We start from the raw sequence: 17,673 nt of genomic DNA, 5'->3' as shown, positions 1-17,673 counted from the left end.
TGTTCGACTCCTGCCAATCCAATTTTGATGATCTATCTTAAGGATAAGTCACCAATATTGAACTCATGGACAACCCCTTTAATTTGACTAATAAATAACTGCATGTGAAAGTGCTAGACTTCATGTATTTAATACATGGCAGTACTAGGTTTATACTACAGATGTGATAAGTCTACAGATAAATATCAGAGACATAGCACTTAGTAGTGGTCTCACCTCCCCGAGGACACCGGAGACGTCTCCCTGTTGAAAAACAAGATCAGAACTTAAAACTTGTAAAACATCATAAATAATGCACATAACTACATAACAAATAATGAGTGCAAAGAACATAGCATAAAGACGTTTTGGCATATATGTGTGTGTAACGCTCACAGAGGCAGATGGTAAAGCGGCGAGCAGGAGTGGACCCATTGGACTACAGGAAGACCCCGGGCTTACCCTTTAATGGGAATGGCTTGACTAAGCGTCCACCTTCAGGCAGATGTTGAGCCCCGGGAACGCTGATGCAGTGTCGGTGCATTACCTTCAGGGACTCCACGTAGATGGATCTGTCTGGTCACAGGTAGGAAACCTTCTTTGTAGTTTGTCGTGACGCCACTCTCAGATTTGCGGTCAGTGGGGACCGCCACTGCAGGTTAAGGGATGCCTGGGGCTGATGGTGGGTGCAGCCAGTTGTAGTAGCCTCCTGAGAGTGAGGCAAGCCCCAGGGCCCTGTGTAGATGTGTAGAACTACAAGGCGCAGAATGACTCAACACAGGCAGAGTGTCTTTCAGGGTTTTTACTCACAGTTGATAGGGTGAGTAACCCGGGCGTAGCTGGGATTAACCAGACTGGAACCAGGTATCCTTCAGGCTGACTTCTGATGGTGACTACCAACTCGCCTTCCTTAGCCCTTTTTGGTTTGGGGTGACCCCGACTTTTAGTCCCTATGGGGGTCACCCAGGGAAGATGCTGCAGCCTCTCTCCCCTTCGTTTGCCGTTTGCTTGTCGCCTGGACCAGGCCACTCCAGCTACTTGCCTCCTGTGACCTATGGGCCCTAACTGTGGCTACGTGGCTGCGGCTTTTGTGGTGTTGTGGCGTGGGCTTTGAGAGCCCCACACCGGCAGGTTTAGCAAAAGAAAGCTGGATCTATCTCCGCTTCGGGATCTGCCGCCCGTTTGGGCCTGGTACTCCCTAGCAGTCTCCTTACTTCCCACTCCGTGCTCTCTCTCTAGCTGAGATGGGTTTCGGGTAGCACTCCTAGTTGACCGTTCTCCCCCGTCGGTAGCCACTGCGCGGACGCTGTCAGACTACAGCAGCCCACGGGATCTGCTCCTCTCTCGAGCTCCCTGGACTCTGCTCCTCCTTCCTCTTGTGCCTGCCTACGCCACCTAGCAACCAGACTCTCTTACCACACCCCTTGATTGGAGATGGAGGCTTTTGGCCCCCTCCACTATTCCAGTGGAGGTGAAGGCTTTGCCCCCTCCTGGGATCCCCAGGGGTCCTCTCAAAGGTACATGTGTGAGACCTGATCACTATGCGCCTGTGTAGTCACACCTCGGTCAGCCTTCTGGATTACCTGTATTGTACTGTCCCCAGCATGGGTGCAGTACTCAGTGGTGCCTGACCAGGTCAGGGGCGCCACATTCCCCCTTAGTTATCACCAGCACGTCCTCGGGCTGCAAGACAACATTTTAAAATGCATAAAACAGTAAAACATGTTAAACATTTTAAAACCACCTGGTACCATACATCACCACCCTCCACCCACAAGTCCGTTAACCCACCCAAAACCCTCTCAGGAGGCAGGTCACCGGTTTCTTTTGGTAACCAGGTCTGGGCCATCCGTTTCCCCAGACCTTTCCTCCAATCTGCCTCTCCCGTTGGCCGCGCCTTCAGCCACTTCTGGCAGGATGTAGAGGCGGCTTTCATGGTCTGGTGGTTTCAGGGTATACCTGGCCTGGTGGAGCCGCGCCTTCAGCCTCTTCTGGCAGGATGTAGAGGCGGCCTCCGCAGTTGGTGCTGACCAGGTACCCTCTTTGTGGTGGAGAGCCAGGCCCCATAAACAGGCATGCTCCCTGGTTGCAGGCGAGCCAAGGCCCCATAAACAGACGTGCTCCCTGGTTGCAGGCGAGCCAAGGCCCCTAAACAGGCTGGCTCTGGTGGTGGTACCTCTGGGGTAACTATGTACACTGCGAGAGTTTGTGGCTATAGCCAGTTCATAGCCTTAAGGTTCATTTCTCACAATAGTTTATGTGGGCACATTACTTGAACTTGTAAAACGTTGCAAAACAAACTTTCCAAACTGGTAACTTGCTGTACTTTACTTGAACTTATGCAGACTCCTCTTCACCAGGGCTTGGGCCTGTAGGGCTGCGGCACCTGTTGCTTTCTTGACCTTTTTCCTCATCTGTGGTTGTCTCGTCAGTAGGTCCTTTGTCTTTTCTTTCTTTATCGCTGTCTTTCCTTTCTTCTTCTTTAGGACATGGTGCTACATCTAGCGCGTACCAGCCTCTTTCTCCTTGATGCATGGTAAACTGCACTGTGTCTCCCATCCTTAAGTTTCTTCCAGGATGTCCTCTGGGCAAATTAGCTCTGACGTCTCTCCTATTGACAAAAATGCCTTCTTTGATACCAGGTGCTACGATGAACCCGTATCCTGACTTCAGGCTAAAGTCTTCCACAATTCCTCTACAAAGGGGTCCTCTGACCTGTGCTTTGGCTATTCTCTGGAATCGTTTCTCCTGTAGGTCTCTGGCCGTAACTTCTCTCTGCTCTGGGGATGGCGGTGCAGGAGACAACTGGGTTCTGCTACGGCGCCGTGTCTTGCGGGTTTGATTCTGCTGGGCTGTTACTTCAATGCCTGCAGGCCCCCAGGTGAGGTTTCTGGTCAGATCTTCGTCAGCAGACGGTGTCAGGTCTTCTTCATCCCAACGGGAATAGGGCAACATCTCCGGCTCTGGGCATGGATCCACTGCTGATGGCTCCTGAGTCAGCTCCTCAGCTTCCTGGCCTCCTCTCCCCCTTAGTTCTTCTGAGCACTCCTTCGGTGGCAGTGCTGGGGATGGGCTTTCTTCAGCAGGCCCAGGCAGGGGACTCTTTGGCGTGGTTGCTGCAGGGGTTGCTGGAATCCTCTTGGGGGTGTGCGGAGGGAGCATGTACTGATCCACCATTTCCTGTGGGAACTTGGCCTCCATGTCAGCCTTCAGCTGCCAGTACGCGGGGTCCTCCCCCAGCGTGGGCTTCCTAGCAGGGACCTCTTTGGACTGGGGAGCGGTGTCTGCTCTGGCCTTGCAGGCCGGGGAAAATGGTGATGCAATCTTTCCTTGGCGGGCCGCGCCCGGCATGGCGGCGGCCTGGTCTTGGCGGGCCGCGCCTGGCATGGCGGCGGCCTGGATCAGCGTCGCTGTTGCAGGGGGCTCTGTGCAGGCTGGGCTGGACGTCGCTGCAGCAGTCTGGGCTTGGCGGGCCGCACCTGGCGGGGCTGCGGCCTGGTTCAGCACCTCACTTGCGGCGCGGACGAGCGTTGCTGCGGCGGTGGGGTCTTGGCGGGCCGGGCCTAGCAGGGCGGCGGCCTGGGTCAGCGTTACGCCTGCGGCGCGGATGAGGGTCGCGGTGGCAGCCGGTTCTTTGCGGGCCGAGCAGGGCATCGCTGCGGCGGGCTGGGCTTGGCGGGCCGCACCTGGCGTGGCTGCGGCCTGGCTCAGCGTCGCCACACCGGGCGCCTCTTCAGGGACCGCGGGCGTGGCAGCAGGGGTCGGGGCATCCGGGCCGGCAGGGGCCACACTGGACTCACCCATCGGTAGCAGCATCGGGGTCTGAGTCGTCACCGCCCGGTCTGGCACTCGGTGCGCGGCTCTCTCCTCGTAGGCCCGAACCGCCGCGGTCATCCATAGAAACTCCTCGCGTCCCTCTCTGATCAGCCTTCCGACCCTGGCTTCCAGTTGATCGCAGAACTCGGCGAGCTCCCGACACCACCAGGCAGCGGAGCCTGGCTCTGGGTCTCTGCACTCAGACGCCATTTTCTCTAGCAAGCTGCTGGCTTCTCTCCTGCTCCGCCGTCTCTGGACGCTTCCGCTCTCTTCACAAGCGAGGTCAGAACTCTGCAGGGGATCTCTGGGTAGCCACACCTCTTCGTGGGCGGTAACTTCTCCCAGCGCGGGCTGCTGTTGTTTTTCAGCGCGCTTTTCATGGTGGCAATATGGCGGCGCTTCCAATTTTTCAAGCGGACCGCCCAGGCACATGGTCACCTGTCTGAACAGGTCTAGTCCTTATCCTGTTCGTGACGCCAGATGTTGAGCCCCGGGAACGCTGATGCAGTGTCGGTGCATTACCTTCAGGGACTCCACGTAGATGGATCTGTCTGGTCACAGGTAGGAAACCTTCTTTGTAGTTTGTCGTGACGCCACTCTCAGATTTGCGGTCAGTGGGGACCGCCACTGCAGGTTAAGGGATGCCTGGGGCTGATGGTGGGTGCAGCCAGTTGTAGTAGCCTCCTGAGAGTGAGGCAAGCCCCAGGGCCCTGTGTAGATGTGTAGAACTACAAGGCGCAGAATGACTCAACACAGGCAGAGTGTCTTTCAGGGTTTTTACTCACAGTTGATAGGGTGAGTAACCCGGGCGTAGCTGGGATTAACCAGACTGGAACCAGGTATCCTTCAGGCTGACTTCTGATGGTGACTACCAACTCGCCTTCCTTAGCCCTTTTTGGTTTGGGGTGACCCCGACTTTTAGTCCCTATGGGGGTCACCCAGGGAAGATGCTGCAGCCTCTCTCCCCTTCGTTTGCCGTTTGCTTGTCGCCTGGACCAGGCCACTCCAGCTACTTGCCTCCTGTGACCTATGGGCCCTAACTGTGGCTACGTGGCTGCGGCTTTTGTGGTGTTGTGGCGTGGGCTTTGAGAGCCCCACACCGGCAGGTTTAGCAAAAGAAAGCTGGATCTATCTCCGCTTCGGGATCTGCCGCCCGTTTGGGCCTGGTACTCCCTAGCAGTCTCCTTACTTCCCACTCCGTGCTCTCTCTCTAGCTGAGATGGGTTTCGGGTAGCACTCCTAGTTGACCGTTCTCCCCCGTCGGTAGCCACTGCGCGGACGCTGTCAGACTACAGCAGCCCACGGGATCTGCTCCTCTCTCGAGCTCCCTGGACTCTGCTCCTCCTTCCTCTTGTGCCTGCCTACGCCACCTAGCAACCAGACTCTCTTACCACACCCCTTGATTGGAGATGGAGGCTTTTGGCCCCCTCCACTATTCCAGTGGAGGTGAAGGCTTTGCCCCCTCCTGGGATCCCCAGGGGTCCTCTCAAAGGTACATGTGTGAGACCTGATCACTATGCGCCTGTGTAGTCACACCTCGGTCAGCCTTCTGGATTACCTGTATTGTACTGTCCCCAGCATGGGTGCAGTACTCAGTGGTGCCTGACCAGGTCAGGGGCGCCACACAGACACCAGGTGCCCCTCCCAGGACGGGGACCAGGACTGTGATAGCTGACCCCCAGGGCGGGGATAGACATGAGGACAAAAGGACAGAGTCTCTAGTGCACCAAGGACCGCCGGGAAGTCTGAAGCAGATGGCACGGCCGGGGTGGATGGACACAGTCACTAGTAAAGCTGGGACCACCTGGGTAGCGGAGTCTGATGGAATGGCCAGGATGGATGGACACAGTAACTAGTAAACCTGGACCAAGTCTGATGGCATGGCTGGGGTGGATGGACACATTAACTAATAAAGCTGGGACCACCGGAGTAGCTGAGTCAGATGGCATGGCCAGGGTGGATGGACACAGTGACTAGTAAAGCTGGGACCACCAGGGAAGCTGAGGCAGATGGCATGGTCGGGGTGGATGGACACAGTCACTACTAAAGCTGGGACCACTGGGGTAGCTTAGGCAGATGGCATGGCCGGGGTGGACGGACACAGTCACTAATAAAGCTGGGACCACCGGGGTAGCTGAGTCAGATGGCATGGCCGAGGTGTTTGGACACAGTCACTAGTAAAGCTGGGACCACCAGGGAAGTTGAGGCAGATGGTACAGTTGGGGTGCACAGACACAGTCAATAGTAAAGCTGGGACCACCGGGGTAGCTTAGGCAGATGGCATGGCAATGGCGGATGGACACAGTCACTAGTAAAGCCTGGCTAAGGAATAAACCAATAACTAACTAATCACGTTGATCTGACACCTCTCCTAGTGGGAGAGTGCCTTAAGTACCCAGTGCCTATCAGCGATAGGTTGAGAGGCACTTCCAGGCAATTATGTGCTGGCCCTTTAAGAGAAGGGCAGCAGCAAGTGTGCACGTTTTAAGAGCACTCTTGGAAGACTCATGTGGCGTCCACGGGCCCCGGTAAGGAGAAGCAAAGACGTGGAGGACTGCGGGAAAGCTGGGCAGCGTGATGCAAGCCGGCGATGAGTGAGGAGGAGTGTCTGCAGTGAGGAGGGTAAGCGATGCAGGGACGCTCGGGCTACAAGGTGGATTTTTCTGTAGATTTTGGAGTGGACTTCCTGAAAATGAACAACAAATTTGCCATATCTGCTGCATTTGCAGATACGCTAAGGGCATAAGTAATGTAACCCACCGGGAAAAGCACTCAGCACACAGAAAATTTCAAGACATGACATACCTCAAGACCTGGGATGTGATGTAGAGCCGGCTGCAAGGGACGAGATAAGTAACATTTAGAATATTCCTCCGTACGGTTTGTGGTTTTAGCGGCGGGTTGTATACAGCGTTAGTGTACGGGGATCCCTAAAGCTTCAGGCCAGAGACAGATACTGTTTAGACAGTGTAAAACTAGACCAGGCAGAAGCTGCGGCAAAATGATCCCTGTGGTCCACGCGGGGTGATAAATGTGGTGCATCGCACCGACACCTAACACAACTCTGTCCACCTCTTGCCAATTCTTGACGACTCCTTTCTAGACCCTTTCTAAAGCTTTCTCGTAAGGAGCAAAAAGTTTCTAAAAATGTATGAATAGATGAAAAATACTCCTTTATTATGACTTACAGAAAAACAGACAGAAAAAAATGAAAAATTATGCACAAGAAAAACAAACTGTACGGTTATCTCACGCAAAGGACGGAAAAATAATTTTCTCCAAAATACTTCCTTTCCAGAGGACTGAAAGCGTTTTCATCTGCAGAAAATTACAAATGAGCAACAATTTCCACTCCAGAAGGAAGACAGAAGCTTTCTGTTACACTGAACATCGTACACATTATAATCCATGAGTGACAGATGGAGGACATGGACCTCCACGAGAATACCCTGCTCTGCAGACCACCAGTACTACGAGACCAGGTCCATTCTCATCATGGGCAAGTAAACTGACTGTTGTCTCCATATGATCATGCAACATTCTCCTTAGAAGAAAGCTAAACTTCTCTTGAGGAAAAAGATGTTTCCCCATACAGGAGACCAATATTTCCACAGAAAATCAGTCATTTTCACTCACTGAAGACCATCCATATTCTCATTCTCAGAGCAGCTATATTCTCATCCTCCGAATACCAGTCAAATTCTCATCCACTAAGGACCAGTACTTTTTTCTTTCGGAAGTGATCAGCCATAATTTCATTCACAGAAAATGAGCCATTCTTTTCAACCTTGAAAGACATCCCATGTGTCATGGGGTGTGAGGGTATCACAGAAGACTGGGGCTCCTAGTCTGGCCTTCAGGCTAGAAAACCTCAGCTGTCCCTGATCCCAGAGATACCTCTAATGGTGAAGAGGTCTGGGCCGCCTTCCTTGCCCTGCATCTGGACAAAACTGATCTAATACCACCGCCCCCCAACCCTAGGGGAGGACCGGGACAGGAGTGGCTGAACCTACAGATAAGAACAAGCGGGGAACCAAAAACTCTATAAACACGGCTAGCACACACAGAGATATAAGAGAATGTGCAATAAGGAGGAAATAATCAGACGATGAGAGGGTTTCCACAGAACACCAAGCAATACGCAGTAAATCACCAATTGGAACACAAAAGCACATGGACCGGATTAGCAAAAGCTATAGTCGGCATGGGAAGACAGATTCCTCCATCTTAAAAAGGCGGGGAGTAACTGTGATAGGTCTCCTGCAAAATGTGATCGAAAAGATAACCAGCAGGCTAGCGGAAATTAACTCGTGCTAGCCCGATCACTAATGGGCGCACAGCTGGTCAACGCCTGTGCAACTTGGAAGCACCAGAGAAAGCAGAGTGCGGAGCCATGACACTCAGCGAGTTTAGAGCCAAACACCGTGTGACACCATGTTCTCATCCACAGAAGATCAGCATTTTCTCATTTATTGGAGAACAGCTAAATTCTCATGTATGGAAGATCAGCCATATTCTCATCCACAGAGGACAGCAATATTCTCATCCAAACTGGACCAGTCATATTCTCATCCACAGAAGATCAGCCATTTTTTCATCCACAGATCAGCAATAGTCTCATCCAATTAAGACCAAGCATATTCTCATCCATTGTAGATCAGAGATTCTCTCATCCAGAAAAGACCAGTCATGCTATTATTTATAGAAGATCAGCCATTTTCTAATCCACAGAAGACCAACTGTGTTCTCATCCACAGAAGACCAGCTATATCCTCATAAACAGAAGATCAGTATTTTCTCATTCATAGAAGATCAACTACATTCTCAACTATGAAAGATCAGCAATATTCTCATTCTCAGTTGACAGCCATATTCTCATTTACAGAGGACCAGTCATATTTTCATCACAGAAGACCATTCCTGTTATCATTCACAAGAGGACAGCAATATTCTCATTCATAGAAGACAGACATATTCCCATCCACAGAGGACCAGTCATATTCTCATTCATAGAAGACAGCCACATTCTCATCCACAGAGGACCAGTCATATCTCATCCACAAAAGACTTTTATTCATAGAACAACATACATTTTCTCATACATAAATATCAGCCAAATTTTCATCCACAGATCGGTAATATTCTCATCCAATGAGGACCAATCATATTCTCATCCATTGGGAACCGGCTATTTTCTCATTAAGAAAGGATCAGTCATGCTATTGTTCGCAAATGATCAGCAATTTTCTAATCCTCAGAAGTCCAACAATGTTCTCATCCAGAGAAGACCAGCCATTTTCTCTTTCACAGAAGACTGTCAATATCCTCATCCAGTGAAGACCAGCCATTTTCTCATTCACAGAAGACAGGCAATATTCTCATCCAGAGAAGACCAGCCATTTTCTCATTGACAGAAGATTGGCAATATTCTCATCCAGTGAAGACCAGCCATTTTCTCATTGACAGAAGACTGGCAATATTCTCATCCAGTGAAGACCAGCCATTTTCTCATTGACAGAAGACTGGCAATATTCTCATCCAGAGAAGACCAGCCATTTTCTCATTGACAGAAGACTGGCAATATTCTCATCCAGAGAAGACCAGCCATTTTCTCATTGACAGAAGACTGCCAATATTCTCATCCAGAGAAGACCAGCCATTTTCTAGATTCACAGAAGACTGGCAATATTCTCATCCAGAGAAGACCAGCCATTTTCTCATTGACAGAAGACTGCCAATATTCTCATCCAGAGAAGACCAGCCATTTTCTCATTCACAGAAGACTGGCAATATCATCCAGAGAAGACCAGCCATTTTCTCATTAACAGAAGACTGGAAATATTCTCATCCAGAGAAGACCAGCTATATTCTTATTCACAGAAGACCAGACATATTCTCATCCAAAGTAAACCAGTAATTCTCTCCTCCCTTGAAAAAATGGGATTTTCTCATCTACAGAAGACCTGCAATATTCTTACAGATGACCAGACATATTCTCATCCAATGAAAGCTAATTATATTCTCATCCAATGATGAACAGACCTATTCTCAATCACAGAAGACCAGTCATGTAACCAATAGCAAGTGATCAACTATATCCTCATCCACCAAGGACCAGAAAAATTCCCATTCACAGAAGACTAGCCATATCTTCATCCACTTGGGACCAGCCATATTCTCATCCTCAGAAGATCAGCAACTTTACCACCCACTGAAGTTGAACCAAATACCTAAAGGTCAGCCATATTCTCATGCAGGTATTCTCATGATACATATCATTGCAGAACAACGTCATCATTGTTAATTATGGTCCTTACACTGGTCATTTGAAGCATGGCAGTTGCCTATTTTATCATCTTAATATCCGAGTATCAAAATATACTGATTTTAATTTATTTTGGAAAAATAAATGTAGAATTAAAATCTCATGATACGAAGTATGTAACAAAATATTATTCTTGTGCACATCGCAGGAAAATTTAGAGTTTATCGACAAGTCTGCTGTACCCCACAGACGTGAGCACGTCAAGTTCTTATGACTTCACGGTGATGTAAGAGGCTATGTCTTTCATCAACAGTCATACTCAGTATTGCTCCAGACTGCAGGATGTTGTTTTTATATATAAAATAGGTATTTTTCATATAATTTCCAATAATGTTCTCTTTTCTATGTCTTCGTTCGCCTACCCTACATTTTCCTTGCTGTATTATGCAGCCAGTAGACCAGTGAAAGCAGCCAACGTCAATATTCTTTAATAACCAGCTGGCAGGAAGGGTCCAGACACTGGGCAACCTCTCTACGTCTCTTAGCATTTCCAACGTGTGAACCTACAGCAAAGCAATAAGCTCAGATCTGGACAAGGGGAATCTCAAACAGCCTTAAACTTCCCTGTCGCGCTAATATCAAATTATGTTCTGAGAACGACGGAGTAATTTAAAGGGTGGTGTTCATTTTCTTGCTCTACTTTCCAAAACTAGAGCCTCAATAACCACAAAGGCATCGTGACTCGAAGACTGGTGTTGAAAAATTTAGATTTTTCCCATTGAACCAGGGAACTAGTCTGATGGCCATATGCAGAGTCAGGAAGGAATTTTTCCCCTAATATGGAGCTTACTGTTTGCCCCATGGGGTTTTTGCCTTCCTCAGGATCATGGGCTGAACGTCATGGACTTAAGTCTACCTTCAACCATAAAAAACCATGCAACTATGATTTGACATATTTACCTTTTCTCGTAGGATGAGCTCGAAGGCAGCCAACAATTCTCCAGTTTTCTTCTCACCCATCAAGACAGGAAACCAAGACAATCTTGGAGAACGCTCCAGGCTGGGTGTACAAACACAACGTCCCATATACTCATCAGCACCCTACATAATAAGACATTAGTAATCAGAAGAGGGTTAAATCCTTATAACTAACAAAGTCAACAACAAAAAAGCACTGATTACAAAAAATGAATACTTGTTCTACAAAAATGTTGTCAGAATATTCTCCTTTGAACCTTCAGCTGGTCATACATGTTGGATAATCATTTTTGGTCATCGTTAATGACTAGAGATGAGCGAACTTGTGAAAGAGCAGCTCGGGCGGGTACTGACAAACTTTAAATTAAGTCCGATTTAGGACCTGGACTTGGCCATGAAGCCCTATGGAAGTCACTAATTGGGCAATTAAGGTCTCCGGCCACATGCAGCCAGCCATACACAGATCACTTCCAAGCGTGGATGGGTGGGGGGTTTTCCTTTCCTTTGGTGCACACTACATCCGACCCCAAGTGCAAGCTGTTCAAACACTGCAAGTGGCTCACACTGGGCTGAGGACCAAGTGTACCCAAGCACAGTGATGCTTGCGCGAATTGTGCTCATATGTAAAGCACCCGAACGCCGAATCCAAACTCTATTTTTTGTGGAAAGTCTGTGTTTGGCACCAAAACCAAACCTTGAGTTCACTCATCTCTATTAATAACTATTGATTATTCCTGAATTTTCAGACTTTAGGATTAAAAATGTGTACACTTTTTGATGGAAGGGCAAGTTTTAGGTCAATGTGTTCTTTGTGGCACCATTGATCAATTTTCATAGATGTACCATCCAAAAATGTTGCCATGAATGACTAAGAAGACCTTCCTCCAGCGTCTACCGTCATCCTCATTGCATCATATCACATAATAACAAAATGGTCACTCACATAGGTGTCATGATCATAAATTTCCACTACAATAGTCGGTGGAGCTTCAGCCACAATAGCGGGGTCCCCAAAAATTTCAATCTCATGGAAGATGAGAGTTTGGTCCCAAGTGGGATTTAAAGTGCTCTTCATAACCACAGTCTTCTGACTTTGATGTAGGAAAGATACTATGGCATATGGATCTGTAATGACAGCAGGAAAGACAATGGTGAACATCACGTCAACGGATTATACAGCGATAAATTTGTAAACTAATTCAATTCTAGAACAATCTAATGGTGGACATTTTTCTTTAGCCAGCTCACAAATAAAAGTGTTTTGAAAGTGAAATAACTGAGGTATTTATAGCTTATTTAGACCTTTGTAAGCTTGGCCAAAAATGTCTAATGGCTTCGAATGTTGTGCGCAAATCCCAATCCCATAGTAACCTCTAAAACTGGTTCAAGATTAGGCCATTGTCTACTATGACCAGGCTTATTTTTGTTTTTCTATGTATTTGAGGGTTTGCTTTATTGTGACACCAGTAGATATGTGTGGATTGATTCACGGGGCTCCAGTTCTTCAGCCATGTCATTAGTTAATGGACAGAAGTCTCACAAATCTCTTACCTCCTTCTAGGATCCCCGGGAAGGCTATTGATTAGTCAAGCTCCTAGAAGGAGGAAAGATATTTCTGAGACTTCTGTCCATTAACTAATGACATGGCTGAAGAACTGGAGCCCCGTGAATCAATCCACACATATCTACTGGTGTCACAATAAAGCAAACCCTCATATGTGAAAAGAAACAATAGAATAGTCAGGTTTTAATAATAATAATAATAATAATAATTTTATTCATTTATATAGCGCTATTAATTCCACAGCGCTTTACATGCTTTACAGGTTTTCACTCTATTTCTGTAACAGGTGTGTCACGAATGACAGATAGTCCTGTGGTGTCCGGCTATAGAAGGTCACAGCGTTTGGCTGCACAAACTGCTCCCTAACTTTCTATCATTCGTGCTAGGGTTTCATCCTTTTCCCTTTAGGACCCTGGGGCATTGCTCAGCCTGTCAGCTGCTGTTTATCAGTACTTTCCTTGTCTATAGGAAGGACTGCTGATAAGTCTTTGACATTACCCAGAAAGAAACGAGATAGGATGATGAAACTTTTTCATTTTTTCCACTGAGGTCACACTTTTTACATCAGTATTCCAGGTTCTGTAAGTGTGGCGCCCTGGACAAGCCAGGGGCCACAGGTATCAACACACACACACACCCACTCCCAGCAATTCACAGCAGTCATCCCCAGTGAGACCTGATTTCTTACCTCGGGTTCAGACAGACACACCAGGTGGGCAGAGTTAAGGAGATGGGCACGCCCACCGAGGAGTTTAGCTGGCCTGAGGCAGGAAACAAGCCCAGACAAGTTCAGGCAGAGGAAGAGAGAGGAGGTCTGCAGAGAGGCAGACGCAGACTGGGGCCTAGGTTGGAGCCTAGGGCCCTCATGTAGCCAGAAAGGCAGACGGTAGTGGCCGTCTGCGGGAGCCGGGAAGACAGTCTGGTGTAAACGTAGGTAGCCGGGGCTGGGCGGTGGCCCACCGGTACCGAAGCGGGGAGCCAGCTGGAAACCGGAGCGCAGGAAGAGCGTACACGAAGGGGCAGGAAAGGACTTACACTACTAAACTGGGTCAGGGGAGAACAACCGCAGCCGCCGGTTGGACCCGTCCATCCAGCCGTTTGTTTGACCAGAGACTCTGTGTTAATTACTGGCTGAGTGAGTACCACCGTGCCGTGCGGCACAGCGCTGCCCCCGCGACCCTGCACCTCACCAGGCCCCGTAACAAGCCTGCCATCCATCCCTACCGACCCCTCACCGGGCCCCGGGACAACCAAACCCCCTACCCACGGAGGGGAGAACCAACATCCAAGCTGCTCCCTGTCATCGCTCCCGGGATCCCCATCCAGAGCAGCGGTGGTGTCACCAATCTCACCACAACCGTGGGTGGCGTCACGAACAATATCCCTAAAACCCAAACCATCCCCTTTTCACTCACGGGCGAGGAGCGCCGCTCGAGTCCCCGGGATCCGGCCCACCGCTCGAGCCACCACCGAGCAGTAGTAGCAGCAGCAGCCGGACCCGAGCAGTGGGAGAGCGCAGTGTTCCCTCCTCCGCCCGCGACATAAGCCTAGCAAAAAATAAGGATTTTGGTTGTGCCTCAAACCAGGCATCTGAAACAGCCATGGTATCAGCAATGGTGTGAAATTTGGTTCCCTTAAGGTGTTTCTTCAGTTTTGGAAACAGATGATAATCGGGGAGAGCTAGATGTGGTGAATAAGGTGGGTGGTCAACCAGCTGAAAGCCCAGCTCTGCCAGCTGTGCCGTGGTCGCTTTTGCAGTGTGAGCAGAGGCATTGTCTTGCCCTAACAAGATTACTTTGGATAGCTTGCCGCACCTTTTGGCATTCAGAGCTGCCTTCAATTGGTCCAAAATTTCAATGTAATACCTTGCATTGATGGTGGAACCCTTTTGAAGGTAGTCCACTAGCAGCACGCCCTCCTTATCCCAGAACACAGACGTCATCACCTTAGTGGCTGATTTTTGCACCCTGAACTTCTTTGGACGAGAACCACTGTGCCTCCACTCTTTTGACTGGTCCTAGTTTTCAGGGTCATACAAATAAATGCAGGTCTCATCCATAGTAACCAGTCACTCCAGGAAGATCTTATCAGTCCAGAAACGCTGACAAATGGAGCGAGAAGTTGTCACTCGCTGCTTCTCTGATCTGTTGTCAGACATTTGGGGACCCACTTTGCAGATCGCTGCCTGATATCCAAATGTTCATGTATAATGACACAAACACGTTCACAGGAAATCCCCATGATGTCTGCTATTGCTTTAGCTGAAATTTGTGGATTCTCCAGTATGAGGTTGTGCACAGCATCGACAATCTCCGGAACAACAACCACCCTCGGTCGTCCAGGACATTCCTCATCATTGGTACTGAAATGGCCTGCTTTAAATTTGGCAACCCGGTTCTTAGCTGTGGAGTATGAAGGGCACTGATCCCCCAATGTCTCTGATATATCACCATTAGTGATGAGCGAGTACTAAAAAGCTCGGGTGCTCGAGGCTCGGGCCGAGCATCCCAAGATACTCGTGTACTCGGCCCGAGCACCGAGCCCAATGTTATCCTATGGGAGACCCGAGTATTTTTGTGAAATGACCACCGGCAGCATGTAGAAACCCTAAAAATGGCACAAAAGTCTCAGAAGAGTGCTCAAATGACATGGCAACAGCATGGGGAAGATCCCTTGAAGCATTTATCACTCAAAAGTCACAGCTGTGAACAATTTTGTCCGCGTTTTACGCCATTTTTACGGACTCACCAGAAAACCTTCCAAAATGACACCAAAATGAATTTTCATGGCGGAAATGTTAAGGGCACATACCCAATAGTGAGATAGAGCTAATGTATGTTACTTTTGGAGATTACATGAAAGATTTTACGTAAAACATTGTGTGGCACTCCGATGTCCCTGAGAAGAGACGTACATGAAGGCCTCTGAGTCTAATGTGCCCATTTTGAGGAACTGAGTCTTTGTAGTATTTTCCTTTGCCAGGGCAGTCCAAAATTGTGAGGTTCACCAATGACCCTGCATACAGACGTGCATGAGGGCCTGTAAACCTGAAGTGCCCATTGTAAGGAAGTGGGTCTATTGTAGTATAGCCCTTAGGCAGGGCAGCCAAAAATTGGGAGGCTCCATGTTGTCCCTGGATAGAGACGTGTATGAGGGCCTGTAAACCTGAAGTGCCTATTGGAAGGAAGTGGATCTATTGTAGTATAGCCCTTAGGCAGGGCAGCCAAAAATTGGGAGGCTCCACGTTGTCCCTGGATAGAGACCTGTTAGGTTCTTAGTGCCTCCGTGCTTGCATTTAAAAACCGCACGTGTGTGCCTGTTGGTGGCAGCTTTCCGCTGCACTTGTGTGCGTTTTGCAAAAACTTGGATATAACGCACAAGTCTAGTGAATACACATCAGCACAGCATTGCAAAATGCGCAAGGGCGTTGTCAACGAACAAGGAAGTAGACGTGATGGTGGTGCAGGCAGAGACCGAGGTCGTGTGCAAGCTCTAATTTCGCCACAACAAAGGGCCACATCTACTCGCTCGCACGTCCTGTCCCAAATTCTTGGTGACCGCAGCAGTACACCGCTCTTGAACCAAGACCAGTGTCAACAGGTTGTTAGTTGGATAGCGGATAATGCTTCCAGTCAGATTGGCACCACCACAAACACTCTGTCTTCCACACGGTCAAGTGTCAGTAGCCGTGATACTGCACCGCACATTTCAGAACCTGATCCTCCTTCCTACCACCAGGCCGAGTACACGTCCACGGACATTACTGATCCCACACTTGGACACTCGGAAGAGCTGTTCACGTTTCCATTCACACATTCTGGCCTCTCGCCAGCTCATGTTGAAGTGGGCCATGACGAGATTGTATGTACAGATGCCCAAATATTTGAGCAGCCACGTTCTCACGAAGTTGGCAACGTGTCTCAACAAGGGGTGGACGATGATGAGACACAATTGTCAGGAAGTCAGGAGGAGGAGCAGGGTGCGGAAGAGGAAGACGACGTGGTGGATGATCCAGTAACTGACCCAACCTGGCAGGAGGATATGCAGAGCGAGGACAGCAGTGCACAGGGGGAGGGAGGCGTAGCATCCCAACAGGCAGTAAGAAGCAGGGTGGTGGCCCCAGGCAGACGTCAGGCAACTGTTCCCCGGAACAACACGACACAAGGTGCCTGTACAAATGTTAGGTCTTCCAGAGTCTGGCAGTTTTTTAAGTTGGCTCCAGATGATTCTAAAAAGGCCATTTGCAACACCTGCCGTGCCAGCATCAGCAGGGGTACCAAAACTAGCAGCCTGACCACCACCAGCATGATCAGGCACATGTCAACCAAGCACCCGACTTTGTGGGATGTACAACAGAGTCGAGGAGCAGTGCTTGCTGATGTCACTGCTACGTCTTCGCTGGTTGTGCATTCGAGCCAATCCCCTGTCCATGCTGCCTGCGAACAAGCCTCCTCCACTCCTGCACCTGCAGTTACCCACGCAGAAATAACACCATCATCAAGCACGTCCTTGTCCCAGCGCAGCGTTCAGTTATCCATTCAGCAAACCTTTGAACGCAGGTGCAAATACACTGCCAACGCCCCACATGCCACACTTCTAAATGCTAACTTTTCGCGACTGCTTGCACTGGAAATGTTTCCTTTTAGGCTGGTTGAGACAGAAGCATTCCGCGACCTGATGGTGGCAGCTGTCCCATGTTACTCAGTCCCCAGCCGCCACTATTTCTCCCGGTGTGCCGTCCCCGCATTGCATAACCACGTGTCACAAAACATCACACGTGCCCTGAACAACGCTGTTTCAGCCAAAGTCCACCTAACCACAGACACGTGGACAAGTGCATGTGGGCAAGGCCGCTACATCTCGTTGACGGCACACTGGGTTAATATTGTGGAAGCTGGGACCCAGTCTGAGCGAGGGACGGAACACGTCCTTCACACACCAAGTTTTGCAGGCCCTACCTCAGTCAGGGTTTCACCCACACTCTACAGCTCCGGAATGTCATGCTCCTCAGCCTCCTCCTCCTCCTGCGCATCCTCATCCACTTTACCCTCCACACCAGTCCCAAGCTGGA

General features: G+C 49.4%; 1 protein-coding gene across 7 annotated transcripts in view; it reads right to left on the bottom strand.

The window, feature by feature from the left end:
* DYSF (dysferlin) overlaps positions 1-17,673 on the bottom strand; it is a 423,810-nt gene that overhangs the window by 135,332 nt on the left and 270,805 nt on the right. For all 7 annotated transcript variants that reach the window (XM_075346129.1, XM_075346154.1, XM_075346146.1 and 4 more), the window contains 4 exons: positions 11,982-12,163; positions 11,021-11,161; positions 6,601-6,630; positions 217-243 (listed from right to left, as the gene is read on the bottom strand). In XM_075346129.1, the coding sequence (XP_075202244.1) occupies positions 217-243; positions 6,601-6,630; positions 11,021-11,161; positions 11,982-12,163 (380 nt within the window). The remainder of the gene's footprint in view (positions 1-216; positions 244-6,600; positions 6,631-11,020; positions 11,162-11,981; positions 12,164-17,673) is intronic.

This window comes from Anomaloglossus baeobatrachus, chromosome 1 (assembly GCF_048569485.1).
Source record: "Anomaloglossus baeobatrachus isolate aAnoBae1 chromosome 1, aAnoBae1.hap1, whole genome shotgun sequence".
Taxonomy (NCBI): domain Eukaryota; kingdom Metazoa; phylum Chordata; class Amphibia; order Anura; family Aromobatidae; genus Anomaloglossus; species Anomaloglossus baeobatrachus.
The sequence above is the reverse complement of the archived record's forward strand: the minus strand, read 5'-3'. Positions and strand labels throughout refer to the sequence as shown.